Consider the following 26,130-nt stretch of genomic DNA (forward strand, 5'->3'; position numbering starts at 1 on the left):
ATTTGGAATTTTAGCATCAAATAATATAATCTATGCTCTCTTCGGTACTTGTGGAGTATCACGGCTCCCATCGTATGGCATCGTATGCCATATGTAGTGGCATACGATGGCATACGATGCAATGCCATGTTTTACCGATTTTTGAGCATTTTTGCTCAAAAATCGTATGCCATCGCATGCCATATGTAGTGGCATACGATGCGATTCGATGTTTTACCGATTTTTGAGCATTTTAGCGATGGCATCCGATGCGATGGCACCCGATTTTGCACTGAAATGCATCAGAATGCATTGAAATGTGTATTAAAGTAGTGAAATGCCCCCAAATGCCATTTTTCATAGTGCACCACCCCCACTATCAACGTCAACCCGAAGCGTGGCGAGCGCAGTGAGCCCACGAGGGGCGGCGGTACGCGTCCTACGACCTTTTCATACCCCCGCTATCCACGTCGGCGTGGAGTTGAGAATAGAATAGTGTGGCGAGCGCAGCGAGCCACCGAGCCCGAAGCGTGGCGAGCGCAGCGGATACCTGTGAAGCCCGCGAGGGGACGCGTATAGCTGTGAAGGTATCCGCGGCCGCTCGCCACGCTTCGGGCTCGGTGGCTCGCTGCGCTCGCCACACTATTCTATTCTCAACTCCACGCCGACGTGGATACTGGGGGTATGAAAAGGTCGTAGGACGCGTACCGCTGCGCTCGCCACGCTTCGGGTTCACGTTGATAGTGGGGTTGGTGCACTATGAAAAATGGCATTTGGGGGCATTTCACAAGTTTAATACACATTTCAATGCATTCTGATGCATTTCAGTGCAAAATCGGGTGCGATCGCATCGCATCGCATGCGATGCGATTTTTAGCATACAATCAGCATACGATGAAGGTCGTGGGAGCCGTGATACTCCACAAGTACCCTCTCTTCACCCCTTACTGACTCCTATTTGGAATAACCCCACCTTTACACCAGGGATGGATCATATATCCTTTTTACATTGGACCAGACACAATGTTCTCTTCCCGCTAGATATTGCCCTCTTCGTCTTTCCCTGACTTTACTTCTCTACAATCCAGATTTTCCCTCCGTCATCATGTTTTTTACCAATACCTACAGCTCCGTCATTTCTATAACTCACACGGCCAACCCCCTCCTTCTACTTCTCACCAATTGAATCCCTCTGCCGACACTCTCATATACCAAACTCTCAACTACACCATCTACCAAATACTCTTATCCTATAACCAGCCGCTAAAGAAAACTAATGAACTAGCATGGGAGAGGGAAATTGGACCAAAATTAAACTAGATATTGCCAAGTGTTCTAGATCAGTGTGTACTAAAGAAAACGCATACAAAATATACTTCCACTGGTACATGGTCCCTTCAAGGTTACACGCTATATACCCCCTCTGATCTTTGCCGGAGACAATGTAGCCGGAGACCAGCTTTTCTGCATGTTTGGTGGTCCTGTCCACTTGTTCAGCCCTTCTGGCAAGAGGTTCACAACCTGAATAAAATCGATCATTGGTGAACAAATGCCTTCATCTCATTTTTATTCCATATTATTTAGGCCCCTACCTCGCATTTCACCCATAACTCAAAAACTAGTTAATCACATTCTAAGTGCGGCTAAATGCCATATTGCTGTCCAATGGAAATGTCCCCTACCTCCTTCTATAACTGCCATGATCAATGCTATCTGGGGTACCTATAGGGTTGAAAAAAAAAAAAAAACACCTCTATTCTTCATGACACTCCCTCCAAATTTATTAAGATTTGGTCGCCATGGACTGACCATTTGCAAGCGGAGGCTCCATTGACTACCCCATAATATCTAGGTCTCCTTTTTATTGCTCTGACGGCCATCGACCATTCCACTACCTATCGTCTCTTGCCTTTTTACCCTAACCTAACTTATCCATTACCCCTTTCTCATTCTCTTGTTTCCCTATTCTTTCACCTACGCTTCTAATCATTTGTCCTTTGTTACGTTTTTATTTTGTCTCGCTCTTTTTCTACGATTCTATGTTTATATGTAAGGATAACTAGTTTATGGTCTTTACAGTTTTATTGATTTTCTTTGTATAGCTGTGATCCTGTTTCCTTTGTGAATTTGTAAACGCTATACTATACAGGTATTATCTTTTTATCTAGTTTTGTAACATCTTTCTGAAATGTATATATATTTTATGAAACCAAATAAATGTTATCCCCCCCCCCCAAAAAAAAAGAAATGCCCCCTTTCAGACTGCAAATGATGGGTCGCACCAGGGATTAGGACACAGGTTCATGTCCCAGGAGTGACCCGGCATTTGCAGTCTGCGTTCAACCTGGCTTATTGCTGGGTCAGCTATGTCACACGGGATGGGGCTGAGCAGCAGCACGTCAGAGGCAGCGTTTGGAGCCGACAGCACTGCCTCCTACATACTGTGAACAGGACCTTGGGCGCTCGACTGAGGTTACCCGTTCAAATTGTAGCTGTTCAACCCTCGTCATGACCAGGGATGAACTCCAGGGATGCTCGACCCGGGCGTGACTTATTCCAGGGAAGTGGCCAAATCCAGACTTGGCCACGCCTCCTCCCAAAATATATATATTTTTTAATTCTATATCCCCTGCTTCCATCTACCTCTTCCCCATGTTGGTTTGATTTCACCTTTCCTTAATGTTTCACATAATCTCTACTACTCTTGATCCTTCTTACTTTACTAAACACCTGTACCTTGCCTGCCCTCTATCCCTCTGTAACCCTGCACTTCTCTCCCTCGCTCACTCCCTATCTCCATCAGCCCTTCACCTCTCCTCCCTCACTCCCTCCCTTCATTAGCTCAACATACACCCGCACTGCTTCCTTCTCTTTATTAGACCTACCAACTGTCCCAGGATCCTGACTGTCGGTGTGTTATACCACACCCCAGAAAAGGAATCCCCAATTCTGCTCAAGTTCCAGCAAAAGCAGGACGTATAGCAATTCTGCACGAACACTACTGAAGTACAGATCATCACACTTGTGCACAGAGTTAGATTGAATAATATGTATTATTTATGGCCCCATGGGAGACGTATATGAAGATCACCATCATTACAGCAATATGTCAGTGCAAAGAACTGTTATCTGAACACAAGTAGAGTGGAGAAGTCGCCTGTGATCACCAATTGAGTCGCCAAGAACCTTCCTGGCTGGCAGGATAGCATGCGGTCCTTTTGCATATCATCTATAACAGGGCTGGGCAACACCGGCCCTCCAGATGTTGATGAACTACACATCCCAGCATGCCTTGCATCAGTTTCAGCATAGCCACATAGCAAAACTAATGTAAAGCATCCTGGGATGTGTAGTTCATTAACATCTGGAGGGCCGGTGTTGCCCAGCCCTGATCTATATCATGCTATCCTAGCCAAGCCTGCCTGGCTGCAATTAGATACATCTCTCCTGCTGGCAGTGCGTCTCGCAGGCTCCAATGCAATGCAGACAGGACCACGCATTACATCTGCTGTCAAATAAGTGAGATGTTGTCGCTTTTTATGTGTGATCACCACAATATCATAAAAAGTGACCAAATTGCATGTATATTGCCCTAGTTTGTGGGCAACTTAAGAACAGGACAACCACATGTTTTAAATAAACAATTCCAGTTCCCAAAGGAATTTATCATGGCCCATTCATGGGGGTGTATTCAATGCGGCCGCCGAGGGGGTTAAATGGCTGGGATCACCAAAAACAAGTGATCCTCGTCGTTTAACCCCCGTGCTGGCCGCTTACCCTAGTCAACATTCTGGAGGAATCCTCGCTGTCTGAGGACGGTGGGGAACGAGTGAATTAGATTGAGGGTCCATGTTTCTTGACAGAGGACAGAATAATAAATCCTTTAAATCTGACAGTGATGAAGGGGAAAGAAGAAGGTCTAGTGCAACACCTGTGTTTTCTGCTGCAGTGTTTGCAGAGAATACAAATGCTGCTAGTCTCTGAACAACATAAGCCAGTCATTATTATTGGGGGTGGACATTTATGAATAGAGGTGCTCACAAATTAACCAATGAATCATTATCTAGCTATCACCTAGCTTGGGGAGTTTGTATATGCTCCCTGGGATTACGCCGGGTGCTCCAGAAATATACTGCAAGGTTAATCGGCTCCCAACAACAATTAACGAACGCACACACACATATATATGTGTGTATGTGTGTGTGATATAGAGATGTCTTGAAATTAATTTGAAACGGTTAATAAATCACAAATGATTACAATGACTAGTATAAATTGTGCAAGCGTATGTATACAATAACTGGAGACTGTACCATTGCTGTGGCTGCTCACATAACCGGAGGTACAGTTACGACTTGAAGTGCATACTGTGGAAGTATCTGGTAGCTGAAAAAATGGTAAATAAGAAATCACTGATCATTGCATCTGCACCAATATGCCACCCTACAGCCGTCCCCCAGTGTGCCACCCTACAGCCAGGACCAGTGCAAGCCTCCCCCCCTCCCCCCAGGCAAATCCTCTATCCTCCGCCCGGGGCACCAAAACCCCCCGGGCTCCAGGGGGGAAGGGGAGGTGCGGGCGTTAATGCGGCGGGCCTGCACCCCCCCCCCCCCCGTGTCCAGGGAGGGGGGGGGCAGCGTTCATTCATGGGCGGGATGGGGGGGTGGAAAGCTCACTGTCTTACCTGCTCCCCGCTTTCTATGGTACCTCTCCTCGGCTGCTCATTACCGCCCTCCAGCACGCCAACCTACAGTCTGCCCCCCCAGTGCGCCACCCTAAAGTCTGTCTCAGCCAAAAGAAACTATAATGGCCCCAAACAACTGTACGAGGTATTGAATGCGATATGTGATATCCCAGCAAGTGACTCGGCAGCTGGATCGCATGTGATATATCATAAGTGGTCCTTTTGCATAAGATATATCGCAAGAGATCCCAGCAAGGGCTGCGGGTCAAACAAATCCTTGGTGCAGTACTTCCGATCTAGGGGCTTCGATCCGATGCACTATTGTATGAGCACCATAACATCAATACATTTCAATGTTTTTAAATCACTTTTTTTTCCAAGATGAATTATCTATATAGACTCTACTAAACAGTGTATATAGCATTTGGTCACATATACTGTAGGATTTATAGTCTAAGTAGGTCACCCTAACAACATGCATACCATAGGTGGATTTTCCCGTTTAAAGAGTGGCAGATGCAAGGTTGTATTAGAGACAAAGAGCAGCAAGCTAAGATGCATGCAGATATATATATAACCTCACCTCAGCACAATGGTCTTGTGTTTGGTTTTGTGTCAAAATTAGATTTGTCATCACAAAGACAGCATTTTCTTCCTAGGTTCAAAATAATAGTATTTAATGAAAAATAAAAAAATAAAGCAATTAGCCCCACATACTGTATATGAGATATGATAAGCTGCATTTATAGGACACTTAACAGTATGTACACATCTTAAAGACTGCTAGTGAAACATAAAAGAAAATGCCTTTCACTTGTTAATAATAATAATAAAGACCTGTTTAGGTGCTACAGATCACATCAAAGTGTCCCTGCAGCATTAAGTGTGGCCAAATGGCAGCTGATCACTTACCACAGAAATCAGTTATAGTGCTTGCGGGGGTTTCCTCCAGGTAATCCTACCACAATCCAAAAATATACTGGTAGTTTAATTGTTACCCAAAAACAAAAATTAAGCCTAGAATGTCTGTGTTTGGTGTACATGTGGTAGGGAATATAGATTGTAAGCTCCACTGGGGTAGGGACTGATGTGAATGTTACAATATTTTCTGTAAAGCGCTGCGGAATATGTGCATGCTATATAAATAACTGGTAATAATAATAATAATAATAATCTTTTCACGTCGCAAACTGGGGATTGCAGAGGGTGACCCGGGTTTAACCCTTCTATAACCTGGGTCAAATTGCTGGGTTGCTCAAGGTTTGCTGCTTTCACAATGAATGTTGACCATGGTCATTTTGGCAATGTGAAAGGGGTATAATATTTAAACATGTGGAACATTTCTGCACACTACAGGCAACATAGGAGGGGGGGCAGGATTCCCTCCATCGGGATGCCGGTAAGGAGAAGGAGCGTGGCAGATGGGGAAGATTTTTATTCTTACAAAGGGTGTACACACTGCGATAGCCTTGCTATTCAATCTCGTACAGCAAGGCAAACACATTCAATTTGGTCTATAATTGTACAGATCGGCACAGTCTATTTTTCTATTAGATTTCGATGACGCATATAGGGATCAAATCGAATGCATAGGATTTTGAATTGACTTTGTTTGGCAGACAAGTTCTGAACAAGAAAGGGAAGGGGTGTGGTCACAGATAGATTTACAGGGAGGGGTGGGGGTATGGGAGTCACTGATATATATTTATTACACACACTGTATATACATACACACATTACACAGTGTAGCACAGACATTACATATACACACACACACGTATAAGTTAGACAGCACACCCTGTACACACAGCAGCAAACTAACATATGCAGCTAACCATGTCAAATGTCAACACGTACAGATGAGTAAATACAAGTACACCCATTAAAGTTTCCTTTCAGTAACCTTAAGAAAATGAGCCTGGAAAAGCCTTTCTTAGAACCTCCCTCCTTAACAAAAAAGAAACACAAACGTTATGTTGTGCTTACCTAGACCATATAAATCCCTCAATGCTTACTTTGCCGAGAGCAAAAGTCTGGACTGTACTTACAAACACATCAACCTCACGGATGACTTACAGGGGACAACTGGAGCAGCGCGTCCCCTCATGTATTCAAACCTGCTATCTCAGACCTGATCGCTGGGCTGCAAATGTGTATGGGTTGTATTGCAAATGCACAAGGCCATCAAGCAATAAAATACAGCATCTTTCTTTATTGCATGCTGTTCGCAAGTGAATTGACAGAAAGCCAGCATTTGGGGGGTGGAAAACCCATTTGACAGTGAGTGAGTTGCAAATGGAGTTGCAGCTATTCCCTGATCTATTTTTCACAAGCCTTTCACATTGTGGGATCTTACTCTGGTGTTGCAGTGGCTATATCATCGCAGTTCTCTGCAAATTAGGAGATAGACAATCAGGTCTGAATAACCCCTAAACTCATACCATGAAAATGCATCATTATAAATAACTGTGGTTTATAACAATACCTGGCTTTACTTTCCTTTAAATCACATTTGCATTTAGATATATTAAACCTTATTAGGGGATTCAATTAGTGTTTTATTTTTTTTGCCACTGGTTCCAAGGTCCAGGGTACAAACAGATCCGTGTGTTTTCACAATCGTTGCCACAAAAACATGGAGTTTAAAGTTATGGTCAGAGAGTGTTAAAAAAAAAAAAAGTCAGTGGAGAACATAAGGCTGCAAAGAGAAGAACAAAGACATAACAGACTATATACAAGCAGGCAGGTGAAGCAGTGCTGTGAAGGGTATTCAAAGAGGATTTACCAGTAAGCCTTTCATCTAAAGGACACTGGAGACTAGTGCACTGGGGACAACCTGATGTTCCCCCACGAGTGCGAGAGCTCGGTGCAACCTTCAAAACAAGGCGGCCAAAAGCAAAGCTAAAGCAACAGAAATTGTCAAACTTATAAAATTTATCAAAAAATAAAAATTCAATTTTTATAAACCAAGTAACCGCAAGGGCATAATTGCAAGGTAGAGGAACCTTGGCATGCCACCCAAGATGTAACCACCATGAAGTGCGCCAAAGTAGATGGAGGAGGTCTACAGTGGCTGACATTATGCTCGCCGACTGATCTCTAGCCATAACCATCCCGACCCCTTCAAACGGCATTTTATCGCAAAAAACAGTACATCAGATTTATGCAATGATGCGATCTGTGCCACATAGATGCTCAAGGCCAAAACGAGAGCTAGGTGGATAGTTTTCCAGGCACCTCAGTCAAAGAAGGCAAACCAATAAGCTGAATGTGGAATGCGGATACGACCATCATCTTGAAAAATTAGGTATAGGGGCTTGAAAGACAATACCTCCAACTCTGAAACACGATGAGCCAAGGCTAGGGCTAGAAGGAGAATCATCTTCCAAACAGATACTGGACATCCACCTCTACCATATCGGTTCAAACTTGGAAGATTGTAGAAGCATCAAACACCAAATTCAGGTCAAACAGAGCCGTGGGTGGAACAAAAAGGTGGTTGTACCACCCCAAAGGAAGGAATGAACTTCAGGTAGGATAGCCAGTCTGTGCTGAAAGGAAATTTATAGGGCAGAGATCTGAACCTTGGAAGACCAGTCTGCAAAAACAGGTTGAGACAAGCTGAAAGCCATAGATAGGAAATCCGGACTCACACTATGCCATATAAAAACATCAAATGCTGTGGTAATGACAAGCTGTAACAGGCTTCCTGATTCGAAGCATAGTGGAAATGACTGGATCCACCCAGTGAAAACACAAGTGCGTTAAGTTGTGGTGCAGGTACATGCCCTGCTACAGAATATCCAGATGAAGCGGCAGGGTCCACGTTCATCTGCGAGCAACAGTCAAAGGTCTGACAACCAACCTCTCCGAGGCCAATCTGGTGCTAACAGAAGGACACTGACTAATTTGCATTGTATGCATTTTAGAGAACAGAGAAGAAGCAGAAGTGGAGGAAATAGATAAGACTAGGTTTTAGGGCCAGGGTAACATCAGCGCATCTACTGCCCCAGCTGATGGATCTCATATCCTGGACACATCTTGGTAGCTGATGGTTTAATTGAAATACCATGAGGTCCACTAAACGATAAACTAAAGCCTGGATTATGTCTGAATGCAGCACCATTCTGCGGGGTGAAGGCGCTGCTGACTGAGATAATCGACTTCCCAGTTGTCCATTCCTTCCTGACAGGATACATTTTCTGCCTCTTGACCCTCCTGAGAATTAGAGATATTCTCACATAGCCTTGCAACTTTCGCAGTCATATTGTTCATATTGGTGATAATCATTGCGCTGTCTGACATGTCTCACACTGGTTCAGATAGAAGTGCACAGCCTTGAAAACCAATACATTTAAGGGCAACATTCTTTCCTGGACTGACCAACATCCTTAGAACTGAGAGTCTAGGACCACTGTTACCCTTTCCAAGGCTTGCATCGGTCATCAGTATTATTCAGTTTCAAACTCTGAATCAAGAGCCAGCTGTGAGGCTGCTGGTCTGTAGCCAGTTGTAGGCGGGACCCGTACAAAATGCCAGAATGCAGTTGTAGGCGGGACCCGTACAAAAGATCAAACTGAAAGGGGCGGGAGTTGAAACGGCTAATTGTGGAGCTTCAAAAAAAGGTAGCTACCATATTACCTAACAGGCAAAAACAAAGACGTAGCAACACCTTTGTTCAGAGGACTGTCTGGACCATTTGTCAAATTTTGTGTACCTTGTCAGGAACACAAAAGCGGTCATTTTGTATCCTGGATCATACCCATAAATTGAAGTCTTTGAGACCGTTATACTGCTTTCACATCGCAAATGCAGGGTCGCACCAGGACTTTGAAACGGTTTAGTCCCGATGCGACCATGCATTTTGGTATGTTCACATCCCCTCAGCAAACCGGCATTATTGCTGGTTCGCTGAAGTCATCCTAGGGCGCGGCAGGTAGTCGGCAGCACTTAGAGCTGTAAGTGCTGCCTCCTCCATAGTATGAATGGGAAATGGGTCACTCGACCCGTTTAACCCGCTCACATTGCACAGCAACGAACTGGTAAGAACCCTTCTTTTTTACCAGTTCGTATTGCCATGTTGCTACCCGTTCGCGGGACCCAATAACACCTTTCACATTACACTAATTACCGGGTCGAACCGGCTTGTACCAGGTAATTAATTGCGATGTCAAAAAGGTATAAGAGGTTGGATTTTGTATTTTTTTTTAAATAGGACTATCCAGCCATGCTGTTTAAGAGTCCTGTATGTCAAAAGGCATGTTCCAAAAGAAGAGTTTCCAATGACGCATTGATCAATACCTCATCTAAATACAGAACTATGGTAATACCCACAGACCCATGTGTACAATCATGACTTTTGTGAAGACAAAAGTAACCAAACGCAGTGCCCAAAACCAAACCAAAGCGCAGTAATGCTTGATACAATTCCCAAATTGGGATGTTTATGCATCCTTGATGTCTAAAAGGTATTAATAACGGTTTTGGTTCTTAGGTCACAATGACTGATCGAATTAATTCCAATTTCAATCAATAAAACATCAAATGTGGTTTTAAAGATTTCAGGATCAAAATGGGCCTGACAGAATAGTCTGATTTGGGCATGACAAAAAGTAGAATCCCAGACCTCTGATGTAGAGGAAAAGGGACCAGGACATCGGATACCAGAAGAGACTAAAATCAGCACCTGAAGTACTGTGGCCTTGTCTGCTGACAAGATGGGATGCAGTTTAGATCCCGGCGTTCAGAATCCCGACAATTTCTCCCTCCGTGGGTGTCCACGCCTGGAGGGAGAATAAATTAGCGTGCAGAGCGTAGCGAGGCACCGGGCTTGCTGCGTGGCGTGCGCAGCGAGCCCGCAAGGGGGGGGCGATCCACGTCCCCCCCCCCTTGTCGGGATTTTGGCGGTCGGGATTTTGAACGCCGGGATCCCGACCACCGGGATTTCATACTGAATCCGACAAGATCTGTTGTAACTAAATTGGCAGCTCTGTTGTAACTGATTTGGATGTGAAACTTGTAACCTTTCAGGAAAAAAAAAGACAGGGGTTTGATCACAGTGTCTGGGAGGACCAATTTGCCATAGACTTAAATAGGTTAAATGTATAAAAAAAGAAAAAGAAAAAAAATTGTACGGGAATGGTGATGTCATTTCACCAATAATAGGAGAATGCAAATAGTGTGTGATCTTTCAAAATGTATAAATTTAAAAACAATCAATTATTAAATTATTACACAATGCTAAACCATATAAAACAATAATAGTAGTAATGTTCTTATTAATCCACGGTATAATCAACATGTATTACTGAAAACCTTAATAGGAAAAAAGAAGAAGCTTCAACCACCAGTTTGGACTCTGCATCCACCTGCCAAGAGCACAACCAGAGAGCTCTGTGAACTGCTATAGCTGAATTGGAGAGACAAGAGTGGATACCTTTGCGAGCCACTCCCACATGTGTTCGGCAAGGACTATGATCTGATCTAGATAGTTCCACCCAACACACTACTGCCTTGATAACCAAGCGTTAACTAGTGCTGGTCTGAGCTGTGCTCCCGTGGCAGTATACATAGATTGAGCATGGTGCCCAGTTTATAGTCTGAAGTTGCACTAGGAACCGTCCACTGGATGCCTCCCACTTACCTGTCACAGATGATGGGAAAGGATATCTGGAGAAAAATTATTTTGGTACCTGGAATCGCTTATCTAGCTGCTTCCATGCCGTTGAAAACTGGTCATTTAGTGGTTGGGAAAAAGGAAAGCCAACAGACAACCTTTGTTTCTTATTAAACAGGTCAAAGCCAAGGGATTCAGATACTGCTTCCTCTTAAGTACCTTTGAACCACTTAAATTATTGGTTCAACTCCCAAAGCACTGGAATTTGCATCCGGAGGTGCAGAATCCTCCTCTTCCAAAACCTACCCCAGTTCCCACTCCTCCACCTCCTCCTGGGAAAGTCAAGCATTGTCGGCAATGGACATTTGTGTGATCTATTAGAAGGAGCAAAGAGAGCCTCGCTAGAACCTCCACAGACCTGGCCAGTCCCGTCGCCCAGGCAGACATTGTCCTATTGGACTCCGCTAATTCTGAGAATAAATCCGCCATAACACCAACCAGAAGTAGGAGAGAAATTCACAGTTTTCTAAGCTATAGAACCACCATCACATAACGTAGTCCCATCAGGGTTTGCCCAAGTTCATTTTCTATTGCATTTAGAACAATAGGTTTTTGGTAAGCTTTGGTTGCTGCCTGTCATGGTAGAAGATACACTCACACCACAGATAACGTATAAAGTGAGAGCAGTTCGAGACCAGAAGGCTGAAGGCAAAAACAGAGAGAGAGAGAGAGAGAGAGACTAAAGGCCCCATACATGAGGACAAGTCTGACCTAATTTCGTTTGAGATCCCACCGCAGTTCCCTGCTATGGCTCACTTACAATTTGGCATTGATGTGCCACTTTTTAAATGCGATAAATCACATGCACAGAAACAGGACTTCTAGAGGATTTGTTATTAAAGGAAATAACCCATGGGATCAATTAGCGGGGTTCATTTACCATAGCTAACTGAATTCCCCTCATAATGGTGACTATCAGGCGCATTTAGGTTGCCCTTTAGGTTGCCCCTATTTATAGAATTTAAAGCAGGCATGTCCAACGTTGGCCCTCCAGATGTTGTGAAACTACACATCCCAGCATGCTTTGCAATAGTTTTAGCATTCTCTAATAGCAAAATTGTGGCAAAGCATGCTGGGATGTGTAGTTTCACAACATCTGGAGGGTCAACGTTGGATATGCCTGATTTAAAGCATCCTGAGCCATAACCATTGTGTATATAAGTTAGTCTCCTTTCCCAGTTTATAATATTATGAATTACTTACGCAATTGTATAGTAACTAAAACCTGCTCTCACATTGCAGGGCACTCACATTTGAAGACATTGTCCTAAATGACAATCACCGCTATTGTGGTTCTGATTCTTTTCTTCCATGTTATCATATCATAGTCCTTTACATCCTAAACATGTCCAGCGGTTGAAAACTCATTATTCAAACCACCCCCCTCATTTTTATCATAATGAAATTATAGGAGGACTGTCACAAGGAAAATAGGTCTGTTATGCTCCATAACGCAACTACAAAGCTGACAAATACCTAGCACTTTGCCTTATAACTACAGGAACCACCTTCCTATTCAAAATGGAGTTTGTCCTATATTCTTTAGGACTTTTTTCTTTAAGGACTTCTCCCCCTTTCCTCCCTCCCCCCTAAATAAAAGAACAGAACAGTCACTGTGAGCGACGCTGGCCTTTTTAGTGGATATTTTGAGGATCTCTCACTCAAAAGGTTAAGACATTTTGGGAACCACTGTATGTGTATGTGCTGGACACTACTAATTCTAAAAGCCACCAACAGTGATAAGCAGACTCATCTTTTGGACACTCCAGTTACTAACACAGAGGGGGAGGGGGGGAACACAATGTTTATATTTTAACATTTCATGAACAGGAAGAACAAACCTGAGGTGGTACAATGTAGTCAGCAGCATCCCAGACCCTAAAACCTAGGTCTGACGTGTTTGTCACAGCAACTCCCTTTACTTTAGAGGTTACAGAGCTGATCACAGTGTCAAATTCCTGGTAGCCTTTCTCCCAGACAAAAACCCACCTGTTAAGATGCAATGAAAAATGTAAATTAGAATGCAAATACTGTGCTATGCAGGCTGCAACAGGTAATGTGATCAAGAACACTAGGAGCTTTATGGCGGTTATTCAGAGATGAATTTGCAGACTGAGCGATAACAAAAGGACAGCACATGCATACAGACCGTAGAGAGCAGGTGCGAACCAAAATATTGACAGAAATTGAAAATGGATCCAATCAAAATCCCCTCACAATTTGGTGACAGGAAGCAGACATTTGGGGTGGTAACTTGATGGTTTTAGGGAGTATCTGAATAAAATGCATGTTTGCCCAGGCATTTTATGAGATGGTGTACAAAGTCAGCACCAGCCTCTATCAGTCTGTGGAGGAGATTCTCTAAACTAAAAATGCGGTAAAAACCCCGTTATCAGGGTTTTCACCGCATTTTGGGATGCTCTAAGCATCCCCCGCCGGGTTACCGCGACGGAGGGCATCACCAGAAAAATCTGGCAATGCCCCATAGAAGCTTATGGGCTTCTAATGCGACCCCCCGCCACCAACCCCCCCTTACATGTGTCCGGGCAGCATAGAGCTGTGTGCTGTCCGGACCTGTGACCTCCTCCTCCCTGCACAATGATCCTCTTCCGGGTGCAGGGAGGAGGAGAGTCAGCCCCCCCCCCCCCCTAATTATTGCATAAGCAATAATTAGGTTAGCGGTAGCCGGCGATGTGCGGCAGTAAGGGGGTGCAGATGTTAGAGCATCTCTGTAACAGTTGTGGAAGGGTCAAACTTACTCACATTTGCACAGAGTGGGAAAATCATTGTATTGTTTTGGAATTGCGTCTAATGTGCAACAGGATAGCAGATAGCGATATTTTGCTATTCACTCGCAAATTTACACAGGGCAGCTGCTAACCACTCGTAGTCATCTGCCACTTTGAGCAGTACGGATGGTGTAATGGTTAGCATTACTGCCTCACAGCACTGAGGTCATGGGTTTGATTCCCACCATGGCTCTATGTGGAGTTTGTATATTCTCCCCGTACTTGTGTGGTTTTCCACTGGGTACTCAGATTTCCTCTCACAACCTAGAAATATACTGGTAAGCTAATAGGCGCCCAACAAAATTAACCCTAGAATGTCTGTGTGTGTACACGTGGTAGGGAATATAGATTGCAAGCTCCACTGGGGCAGGGACTGATGTGAATGTTCAGATATTCTTTGTAAAGTGCTGCGGAATATGAGCGCTATATTTTAAATGGTTAATAATAATAATGAGGATGAGGAATCATGCCTGAATCCCGTCCTACAGTATATTGATAAATTGGTTATAAAGAACACCAATAATCAGACAAAATTTTACTGAAGGCTGGAGAGATTGCGTGTGTGCAATCACCAAGAGGGCACATCTGAGTTCAGGAGGAGGAACAGGATTAGGTCGACAGAGTAAGGTCAATATGGTTCTAGGTCGACACAAGCATTAGGTTAACATGGGCAAAATCGACATGGGGTTTTTCACAGATTTTTGAGCTGACATGTGCCAACAGGCAGTATTACATGCCCTACCATCCACTAGGGTGTGGTGGGATAATAAAATAGTGTGTCGACCTTGGCCATGTCTATGTAATGCTTGTGTCAACCTAATGACATGTTGACTTACACCCATGTCGACCTAATGTTTCATACCCGGATCCTCAGTGTGCGGAGAAAGCTGGGTCTTTTTCTGCACTCTCTTCTCTGGCAGCCAATTCATGACCAGAAAGCCATACTACTAACATAGTGTTATGTTTTTGGTAAAAACTAGGAACAGAATAGTTTGACCAATTGCCCACATCTTCGGTAACTTCTAAAACACAACTTTAATGGTCACTTAGTTTCCAGGTATGTAGCACATGCTACCACTGTTACCACAGAAATTATGCCAGTGTGATGTGGCCTAGAAAGCGTTGTAAATGTCTGTGTGTGTGTGTGTGTGTGTGTGTGTGTGTGTGTGTGTGTGTGTGTGTGTGTAGGGGCATAGCGGTAGCGATGCGCAGTCACGCACGTCGCTATGGTCCCGGCGATTAATATCCAGCATGCTCTATAAAATCGGTCATCGCCGGTGTCAGGGCCAGTGTTCTCACGGTGGCACATCACTGTGCATCGCTGTGTGCTGAGCGATCTAGTATCGCTCTGAACACTCCTCTCCCCATGTATAGTCCCATTAAATTTTTGTGTTCCCTAGGAGGGCATCATCAACAGAGAGATGCTAATAGGTTGTATAAAGCTGTGTACACACAGGAGAGATATATTGCTCATCACCATCTCTGGTCGCTGATGAACAGGAGACTCTGCCGGGGGAAGAGGCAGGGGAGCAAGCTCCTGCTACAGCAGGGGCTGCACACGGGAGCGCGCACCTGGCAATTTATCGGCGACAGCACAAACAAATCACTGGCAACATGGTCCCTCAGCGACCACATTGCCAGCGATATGTGCGGAAATCGCCCCCGTGTGTACACAGCTTAAGATGTATTGTCTTTCAGGTCCTGACCTGGGCTGAGCTATTTCAAGCAGCTTCTAAAATACCATAATAGACACACATAACTGCTTGTAATAACCAAGCTGTGAAGTGCAGTTACTAAAATAAGAGTATTCTTATTATATAATGTTCCTAAAGCAATGAGACCAGTGAAACATTTGTTGTAAACTTACCAGTATCCTGATAAGGCATGTGTCACATGTGCCCTTTACAGATTAGCACTGGGCGTGCACAACAGTGAGAATGAGGTGGCAGTGCCAAGTATCTCACTGCTTACATGTGGAAGATGAATCTCTAAAAAAAGGTGGCCATACAGTACATCAGAAAGTCCTGCTTACAATCATGATTCTGTGCCAATTTTTGCACGCAATTTATTGCATGTAAATATCCCGGGTAGCTGCAGCAGGAGCCAGGAGAATTCAAAAACACCTTAACAAATGAATGGATGGCTGCTGGTTGGCTGAGAGAGCTCTCGTAGCCAATCAGCAGCTGCATATTCTTTTGTATTTTTTTTTTTTAAGTCTCCTGCCCGCCAGAGGTCAGACCTGCAGATAAGTGTGTGCCAGTGAAGCGGTAGGTCTTTCGGGGCCCCCTAGTACTCATAGCATCAGCACCCACTACAGTTACACACCTGTGTTTGCATTATATAAATACAGAAGTTAAATATTAACAGTGAAATACACAGAAATGAGAAAACCACTTCCCCTAAATAAAAGCCATAGAACTTCCCATTAATAAGGTTTGCAGTATAATATTTTGAAAAAATAGTTCTCAGAAAGAAAAGAAGTGTAGTGAAAATCAGATTACTCACACACAAACCATTGTGGAAAGGTCACCGGACATCTACATCTGCATAGCCCTGTTCAGCCAGCACCGCCAACCTTATCCACCAGTGATCAGATATTAGTGAAATTACATATGCCCGATCAAAAATGGTCGGGATTAAAATTTTATTCCCGATCCCCAGACCTGGCTTTTTGTATACACTGTGCATTGCCCCTATATATCCCAGATTTACAGGGGGGGCATAGGTCAGTGGTTCCCAAACTTTTGTGAAATGCAGTGTCCAAGATTACGATTTTTACCAGTTATTTATATAGCGCACATATTCGGCCATTCACATTGGACGCTGCTCCCTATGTTGCCTACCACATGTAAGTACACATACATGCTTCATTTTTTTATTTTAGCCAATTCATCTAACAGTATATTTATGGGATGTACCAAAAGGAAACCAACGCAACCATAGGGAAATTATCAAAAGTCCACACTGTTCAGGCCATGGTGGTAATCAAATCCCTGACCACAGTGCTTCGAATCATTATTGCTACGAGATTACATTTTAAATGAATTTGCTGATAATGATACACGGTACAATATTCGCGTGGGTTTTGAACTAGATCGCATAAGATGCAATCGGGACCTAGTTCAAAAAGCACGGGCTGCAGAGACTTTAGGTGAGATTTAATAGGATGAGAGATTCAGAAAGTGAGAGATTTGGTAAGAAATCTCCAGGGTTTTTTAAAGTGGCAATCATTTAAATTGCTAAACCAGTTTGATGTTGCAGTGTAAATGATTGCCGCTTTAAAAAAAACTGGAGATTTCTCACCAAATCTCTCACTTTCTGAATCTCTCATCCCATTAAATCTCACCCTTTATGTGCTGTGCGATGGGATGCCCACATCGCACAGCACCTTCGCACTATGTATGGGCATCTTTAAAATCGTTCAATGTTTGCGCATTATAAATCGTTAGGTATGCATGCTACCATGGGTGGCTATTATCAATTTCATGCAGCTCAATCGGAGGATTTCATCGATGACAGCATATTCTTGGATGCGGCCTCCGATTATGGGCGGGATGCTCTATGCGAAAAATGCCCTGTTTGCGGGGGGGGGGGGAGAGGTATCGCCAGCATAAGCTGGCAATACCCCATACAAGCCTATGGGCTTCTTATCACAACCCCCGCTGCTCCCCCCTCCCCTCCTCTTCTCAAATGAGTCTGGGCAGCACACTACTGTGCTGCCCTGACCTGTGACCTCCTCCTCCCTAGACCCTACATCCCCTTCAAAATGCAGGGAGGAGCAGGCAGTCAGCAGAGCCCGCAGCAGCTGCAAGATCATCATCAGCCGGCCGGGTAAGGGAGGGAGGGGGAGCCACTGCGCATTGCAAAGGGCAGATCTTAACGCAAGAGCTATCCTTTGCAATAATTATTGCATAGGTTAGGGCATATGCGATAATTATCTATGCGGTAGCCGAAGATGTGCGGTGGAGAGGGGCTGTGTATGTTACTGAATGTCGCAGTCAATATTTAGCAAGACTGCACAGTGTGTATGCACTACATCATCTGTGCAGGAGTTCATGGGAAATAGAGAGCACATAATTTGCACTACTAGGCCAAACGTTCAGCAGCAATTATGAAGTAAATTGTTCTTTGCTGGTATTTGGTGGTGGACAAGGTTGCCCTTCTTTATCCACATATTGTATTGATGATCAGGGAATGGATCTAGGTGTCTGTCCATGGGGTCTCCATTGGTATGGATGCCATGACACCTGTCACCAGAGAGACAGGAGGGAGAGATTACAGCCTCCCTGTATGGTACGGGATGTAGTAAAAACCGGTACAGTGCCCATCTCCCAGATGACAGCTGTGAAAGGCACCCCCAGATGGGACACCCCTCCAAACGGAACACTACAAGCTCCTGAATGGCAGTTTGATGAAAGGAGCCAGTCCGGCGTTCTATGGTCAGGTCCAGTTCTGGTTCTTACCTAGTTCCCGATTAGCAGCCACAGCCACCAGCACTGGTTTTGCCCATGACATTGATAAGAAAAATCATTTGGTACGTGCGTATTTTCACGGCGCCCGATATATCGGATGCGATATTGGCCGATATATATCGATGCAATTTTTTACCTGTTCATCACCCCACTATTTACTACGCATGGAGTTGATTTTATATAGTGTGGCAAGCGTAGCGAGCCCCGCGAGGGGATGCGGATTACTGCACTAGCCACACTATATAAAATCATGTGTAGTGGATAGTGGGGTAATAAACAGGTAAAAAAAAAAAAATCGCATCGGATCGCATCAAAATATCAGCCAATACACAAGTACCAATCATTTTGTTTAATTCTGGACCAACAACCCCTGAATGTGCCTTCCAACACCCAATTTGGGAACCACTATAATAAAGCTCCATGTACTCGATCAGACCAGCTGCAAACACAGGGAAAACCCCTTCAGTATGTCCAAGTAACCCGGCAGGCACATGGGGGTGGGGAGACATATGTCAGAACAGATCAGGACTCTATACAAACTCCCACAACTTTATCATACAGTCATCACTGGCTTCCATTGGAAAATATAGCACATAGTGACAGTGTCAGACGAAAAGAGATACATATAATAGAGTACTGTACACCGAGACATAGTATAGTGTAGCATACCCAATGACATAGGCGAGGATTAGCAGCTGGACGACTCGGTTCAACAGTCCAACCTTCCTGCTTTTAATGAGAGCTATACGCGGGGTGCTGTAGTCAAAGATACAGCTGTACACCTCCCCGCAGCAGCCGCCGCCCGCAGACATGACTGCTGCTTTGGGAAGAGGAATTGCCAGCAGCAGCAACAAGAAGAACTTCTGATCTCCCGCAGGTCATGTGACTGCTGCTGTACCCGCCGAGAGTTTTACTACACAACGATGGGAGGGGGATAGAACGCTCATCGCCACCTACTGCTCAGTTCCTACATACTGTAATCTTTGGAAGTTTGGAAGGGAAACATTTTCTGAATTCTAGTTCATATGGGATGTTTTTATGGGCAACCAATCAGATACTATCTATTACCTTCTGGATTAAGTGCTCAATAAACGAGAATACATTCCATGCAGACAGCATTTGAAGATGCTAAATCGCCCTCCCAAAAATGTAGGCAACAGATGCTAGAAGTCCTACTAGACCTCTAGCATCTGTCAGGTAAAGCAACATGCCCAGCGCTACCTGGATGTGCAGATTATTTGGGCTCTAGTGCACTCTGAGCAGTAACCCCATGGCAACAAGCATGTAACCCCCTTGCAATGATCATGTAACCCCCCCTGGCAACAATTATGTTACCCCTGACAACAAGCAAGAAACCCCCAGACAACGAGCATGTAATGCCAGGCAACAAGCATACATAACCCAAGGCCAACAAGCATGTAACCAATGGCAACAAGCAACAAACCCCAGGCAATGAGTAATAAACCCCTGGCAATGAGCACGTAACCCCTGGCAACAAGCAAATGCAAATGATCATGTAACCACCTGACAAAGGGCACAAAGCTCCTGGCAACAAGCACGTAACAACTGGAAACAAGCACGTAACCCCTGGCAATGAGCACATAGGCAAAAAAAATCTAATTAATGCATGGGGTTGGGGGGGCACTTCTGTATTATCCTAGGTTGGCAGGAGTCCTTAATTAGGCCCCGGTCACACAATAGGTCCCCCATTTCAAATTATGCCACACAGTAGCAAATTCTTATTTACATTACACCACATGTTGTGCTCCTGAATCATATTACACCACATAATAGTAGTGCCCCTTATTCACACTAAACCCACAGTAGTGCCCCTTATTCACATTACCATACAGAGTAGTACATTATACACAGTTCCCACAGTAGTAGTAGTGTTCCTTACACATAATGCCCACAGTAGTTGTGCCGCTTATACACATAATGCCCCTTAGAAACAACTCTGCCTCTGTCACTCTAGCAGCACACTTCCCATGTACTGTACAGGGCTGTGGTGGAGATGGAACAAGTTCCTACCATTGCAGGTGGTGGAACTGAGTTCCACCCTATTCTCCCTCGCTTTAACTACTGGGTAACAAAACAAAAAAACACGGCCAGTTACCTGGGAATATAACCCAGGTAGCGACCAGTGTTGGACAGGAGAAGGATCCAGGCAATGTCTACGGGTTACCTGGGTTGTCGGACCAGGCCCCGATTACAGCATGCTGAACCACAGTGTACCATTAGGGGCTGAACCACAGTGTACCATTAGGGGCTGGAAGACATGGCACAACCTGTCAACGCTGCTGTCTGCCCTGCTATGCAGATGGCAGCCCTAGCCAGTTAAAAGTGTGTACCGAAGTCTGGAGGAAGCCCAGAAGAGTCCCACGTGATAAGCAGGAGCGTAACTAGAGCTTTGTGGGCCCCATAGCAAAATCTTGAACAGCCCCTCCCCCATGAAAAAAAACCACTTTGGCCTCCAATTAAGAATAAAAAACATACTCCACACTGCAGGCTCAACCCTTTACCACCATAACATGGTGCAGTACAAGTTTTCATCTGCTGGAGGGGACAGAGAGATGCTAGGCAATAGGGAGGAGATAGATGAAAGATGGTAGGGAGGTGACAGTGAGATGCAGGGCAGTAGGGAGGGGATAGAGTGACCCAGGGCAATAGGGAGGGGACAGTGAGACACTAGGCGGTGGAGGGGTGTGGTATACGGCACAGACAGTCGGGATCCCGACAGGCATTAGCCCGATGTTGGGATCCCGACTGCCCAGACTCAGACAGCGAGGGGAGCGCAATGAAGCGCTACGCTCGTCAACTATTAAGTTCTCCCTCTATGGGGGTTGTGGACCCCCATGAGGGAGAATAGCCGTGGCAGTCGGGACCCCGAGTGTTGGGGTTTTAACAGTCGGGTTCCCAACGTCTGGCTAATGACTGTCAGTATTCCGACTGTCTGTCAACCATCCGGCACCCGCAGTGGAGAGGGGATAAAGAGACTCTAGGCAGTGGAGAGAGAATACTGAGTTGCTAGATGGTGGGGGAAAAGACACTAGGGGGTAGGGAGGGGCTGGGAAAGTGAGTCGCTCTAGTAACCAACACAGATAATCACCAATTACATATATACACACTGTCAAACATGGGATTTTTAAAGGGAGAGTTTCCAAATGTAATCCAAAATCTCCCACTTTGCAGCACATTAGAGTATGTACGGGAGTCTGGGGGAGCAGTAACAGCCTTGAAAATTGATCTTTTTATACACTGCATACTGCATGGAATACAGTATTAATATTTATCAGTACATATAGTCTATAGCAGTGGTCTACAACCTTTTTTTCTGCATAATAACCCAAAAATGCCCTTTACACATTATGCCACATACTGTAATGCCCTTGACACATTATGCCACACACCGCAATGCCCCAGACACAATGGGCCTTATTCTAGTTCACTCTTAGAGGCAAATTCCTTCTTAGCTGGACAAAACCATGTGCACTGCAGGTGGGGCAGATGTGACATGTGCAGAGAGAATTAGATTTGGGTGGGGTTTTTCTACAAAGTGAGATCTACATTGCAGTATAAAAATAAAGCAGTCAGTATTTTCCCTGCACAGAAACAAAATAACTCACCCAAATCTAATTCTATCTGCACCTGTTACATCTGCCCCATCTGCAGTGCACATGGTTTTGTCCAGCTAAGAAGGAATTTGCCTCTAAGAGTGAACTAGAATAAGGCCCAATATGCCACACTACAATGTCCAATATGCCACATACATACCTCCCAACACTGGAGGCAGAGGAGAAGGGACATCTGTGCAAGGCACGTGCCCAAATACCGTGGTACTCCTGCGAGGCCAGAGGGCATGGCCAGCGCTCTGAGAGCTGCTGGCCATGCCCCCAGCCTCCCTGAATAGGTGTTGTGTGCATATGCACACCGTGTATTTATCGCTGCTCCACTGCAGGACACTGCCGGCCCCAGGTGAGACAAAGAACAGCCCCCAAAACAGTGGTATAACAATGGAGGGTGCAGGGGGTGCAACTGCTATGGGGCCCTTTGGATTGGGGTGGTCCGGGGGCCCAGCAGGCAATCCCCTGTACCCTCTTTCCTTTTTTTTTTTTTTATTATCACTGTGCCGCCGCCGCAGTAATTTTAGTGGGAGGGAGGGATGGAGGCCAGGATGCATCTGAGAAGGAAAGGCAGTCTGCATAGTGCACCACACTAGAGGGTGCTGCAGCTGCCTTTCACAACTGCCGGGTGCTCGCTGAGATTGTGAGACCAGCGGCAGCAGTGGCCGGCAGCTCCTTGCAGTGCAGCTTCTTCTGCTGTGTGAGGAGGGATGTTGAGTAGATGGTGCTGAAGGGAAGGTGAGTCAGTGCACCTCCCCAGCACCTTTTACCAAGTAGTGCAGCATGGGCCCGGATGGCCGCTGGCTGCACACACAGAGCATTGACCACAAACAGGTAACCAAGTGTCAGCCTGCAACCCTCCCTCGCCCCTGCTTGTGACAGCCTATATGCCCCCTTCCCCCACCGTCCTGCCACTGCAAGTGACAGCCTTCCACCTGCTCTGTCTTGTGCCTGCGGACCCCTCCCACCTGCTGGTGATACTAGTCTACCCCCCTTCTCCCTGATGTGCCTGCAACACTCCTTCCCCTTTTTTTTTTTTTTAATTTCCACTTTATTTTTATTTTGAAATAAAAATACCCAGAGAAGGGGGTACAAATATCTTAAAACACATGATTAGCCTGCATTATACATATGAACTTAACATTTCTCTACCAATTCCAGCTCTCCACAATTGAGGAGGCAGCTTAGGGGCTCAGTTAGAGAGAATATATTTACACTTGGTTATTTTATCATCCGGCGAGTTCAGCCCTTTCATACTACCACAACCAGCTCTACTTTTCTCTTATTTACATAGAGTAGCTTGTATTACGTTGCTCTATCAGTGTTTTGACTGTTTATTTAATTTACAGTTCAATGTGCTTTTTACCTCTTATTCAGTGTTCATTGCTATGTGGTTAGGGATATTCTAAGCTACTATTCGGATTTAAAATTAAGTTAGATAGGGTGTTTAGGAGTGCTTATAAAGTAATTAACTTTTCTTGTGACTTATTAGTAAAGTGTTTATAGAGATGACTGGGGGAACTCGCCCGAGGATTTACAAATTTAGGAAATAACCCTTTTATAGGGACTTAGCACCATTATGACTATCCAGTGTTTCAATATTTAACAATTAGAGATTCACTACACTGGGTGTGCAGTGATTAAGCCTGGTTACAAGGCTTCATTGAATCAATGCAGATGACCTAATCCTTATCCTTACTAACTAACTTAAAAAAGTAAGGATAATAATAAGAGAAAAAAATAGAAAAGGAAAAAAAAATAGGAAAACCTTCAAACCAGCAGAAACCCCCCTTCCCACCCTCCCCCCCATACCCACCCCTCTAATACAGAGCCGATTCATGTCCATCCTGTTATCCTTCCCAAACATCACATAAGGAAGAAAGAGCAAAGGGACAACCATAGATTCTGTCCGTAAACTAATTAATCCGCAGGGAGGGACTCATACCTTCCAATATTTCCAAATCCTATGAAAAGTAGATTCTGACCCTCTTGCTAAATAAACAAATTTTTCATGCGCCATAGTCTCGTTCATCAGCGCCTTCCAAGTCTCTAGGTTAGGACTTTCTTTAGCAAGCCACTTCCTAGCTATACAGGATTTAGCCAGCAAGCAAGCTACAATTATGAATTGCTTCAGAAAGTTATCAATTGGGACTGTGTCAAATATGGTAACATGGTATACAGTACTCTCTGGGTACACCCCTACCTATCAATTCTTTAAACACTGCTTCCCAGAAGGACGCCACCTTGGGACATGTCCACATCAAATGCCAATATGAGCCTATGTTTATCAAACATTTAGGACACTTGGGGTCAGCCCTGCCTCCGATCCTACACAATAATTCAGTGGTCAAATATGTTCTGTGTACAATATATAGTTGAATTTGCTGTAACCGTACTTGGCAGGTTGCTAACCGAATATTGCTCAAAGCTTGACGCCACCCTTCCATAGATATAGGACCTATATCTTGTTCCCACTTATATTTCAGGTCCAGTAGCTCATCTTTCTGGATTTCGTGATTAAAAGCCCTATATAGATAAGCAACCTGATGTCTGTTCGGGCATCTCTTTAACAATTTTTTAGTTAAGGACGTTTCCAGCCTAATACCACTTTCACATCGCAGACCCGTTTTAAAAACCGGTATTTTAAACCGGTAATTAAAACGGGTCAGAGCCTTAATAGTGGCCAGATTAAACGTTTTAAAAGCAGGTTCAGTGTCATTACACATTGCAGTTGAAACGTTTCATTCTGAACACGTTTCAATGCAGAGTGTAATGCACTGATCAGCGCCATCCCCGGTGCTCGTCCGTGCGGCGCGGAGGTACCTGTTAAGGGAGAGCCTGGAGGTCCCTGCGCCTGCGGCGCTGAGTATGATGCTGCCGGGGTCCCTGCAGTGAAGTGGAAATAACGCGCTATCTCCAGCGGAGATAGCGCGTTATTTCCACTTCACTGCAGGGACCCCGGCAGCATCATACTCAGCGCAGGCGCAGGGACCTCCAGGCTCTCCCTTAACAGGTACCTCCGCGCCGCACGGACCCCCTGCCAGCTCCCGGGGACGTCTTTTAACGGGGGGGGGGCAAGTGCTGGGACCCCCTGCCAGCTCCCGGGGACGTCTTTTAACGGGGGGGGGGGGCAAGTGCTGGGACCCCCTGCCAGCTCCCGGGGACGTCTTTTAACGGGGGGGGGGCAAGTGCTGGGACCCCCTGCCAGCTCCCGGGGACGTCTTTTAACGGGGGGGGGGGCAAGTGCTGGGACCCCCTGCCAGCTCCCGGGGACGTCTTTTAACGGGGGGGGGGCAAGTGCTGGGACCCCCTGCCAGCTCCCGGGGACGTCTTTTAACGGGGGGGGGGGGGGGGGGGGGGCAAGTGCTGGGACCCCCTGCCAGCTCCCGGGGACGTCTTTTAACGGGGGGGGGGGGGGGCAAGTGCTGGGATATATGTTGTCGGGGGGGGGGGGGGGGCTATCAGTGCTTGTGCTTGTGTTGTTTGCCTGAAATACCGTTTCAGACAAACTGCACACATTCACATTGCACAAAAAACGGCAAGGAACCGTGTAGGACTCTGCTTTTTACACGGTTCGAAATGCCAGTTAACTTAAAACGGTAAATTGCCTGTGGTGCATTCACAGTGCACCCTTAAACGTTTTAAAAAGGGAAAAAAACGGCAATATACCGTTTTAAAAGTGCGATGTGAAAGGGGTATTAGAGTGGTGTTCCTAAATTGTACATCACAGGCATGGCGTATTTGGATATAGCTAAAAAAAAAATTATTTGGGAGGGAGAACTCAAGTTTTAAAGATTGGAATGATTTGAACTGTGAATTCTCATACAGCTGCCCTAACGTTTGTACACCCTGTTCTCTCCATATCCTAGCCCCTTGAAGTTTCTTTAACTCTGACAAAGCTCTAGCA

General features: G+C 45.2%; 1 protein-coding gene across 2 annotated transcripts in view; it reads right to left on the minus strand.

The window, feature by feature from the left end:
* Nucleotides 1-19,492, minus strand: part of P2RX4 (purinergic receptor P2X 4) — a 36,793-nt gene extending 17,301 nt beyond the window's left edge. Inside the window, exons 1-4 of one of the 2 annotated variants that reach the window (XM_083151373.1) lie at nt 19,270-19,492; nt 13,181-13,328; nt 5,247-5,318; nt 4,293-4,365 (exon numbers count right to left, since the gene is read on the minus strand). In XM_083151373.1, the coding sequence (XP_083007499.1) occupies nt 4,293-4,365; nt 5,247-5,318; nt 13,181-13,328; nt 19,270-19,412 (436 nt within the window). In that variant the 5' untranslated portion in view covers nt 19,413-19,492. The remainder of the gene's footprint in view (nt 1-4,292; nt 4,366-5,246; nt 5,319-13,180; nt 13,329-19,269) is intronic. The other variant, XM_083151372.1, reaches the window with a different exon arrangement.
* Nucleotides 19,493-26,130: the final 6,638 nt, after the last annotated feature.

The sequence above is a fragment of the Crinia signifera genome, chromosome 1 (assembly GCF_055691185.1).
Source record: "Crinia signifera chromosome 1, ASM5569118v1, whole genome shotgun sequence".
Classification (NCBI taxonomy): Eukaryota; Metazoa; Chordata; class Amphibia; order Anura; family Myobatrachidae; genus Crinia; species Crinia signifera.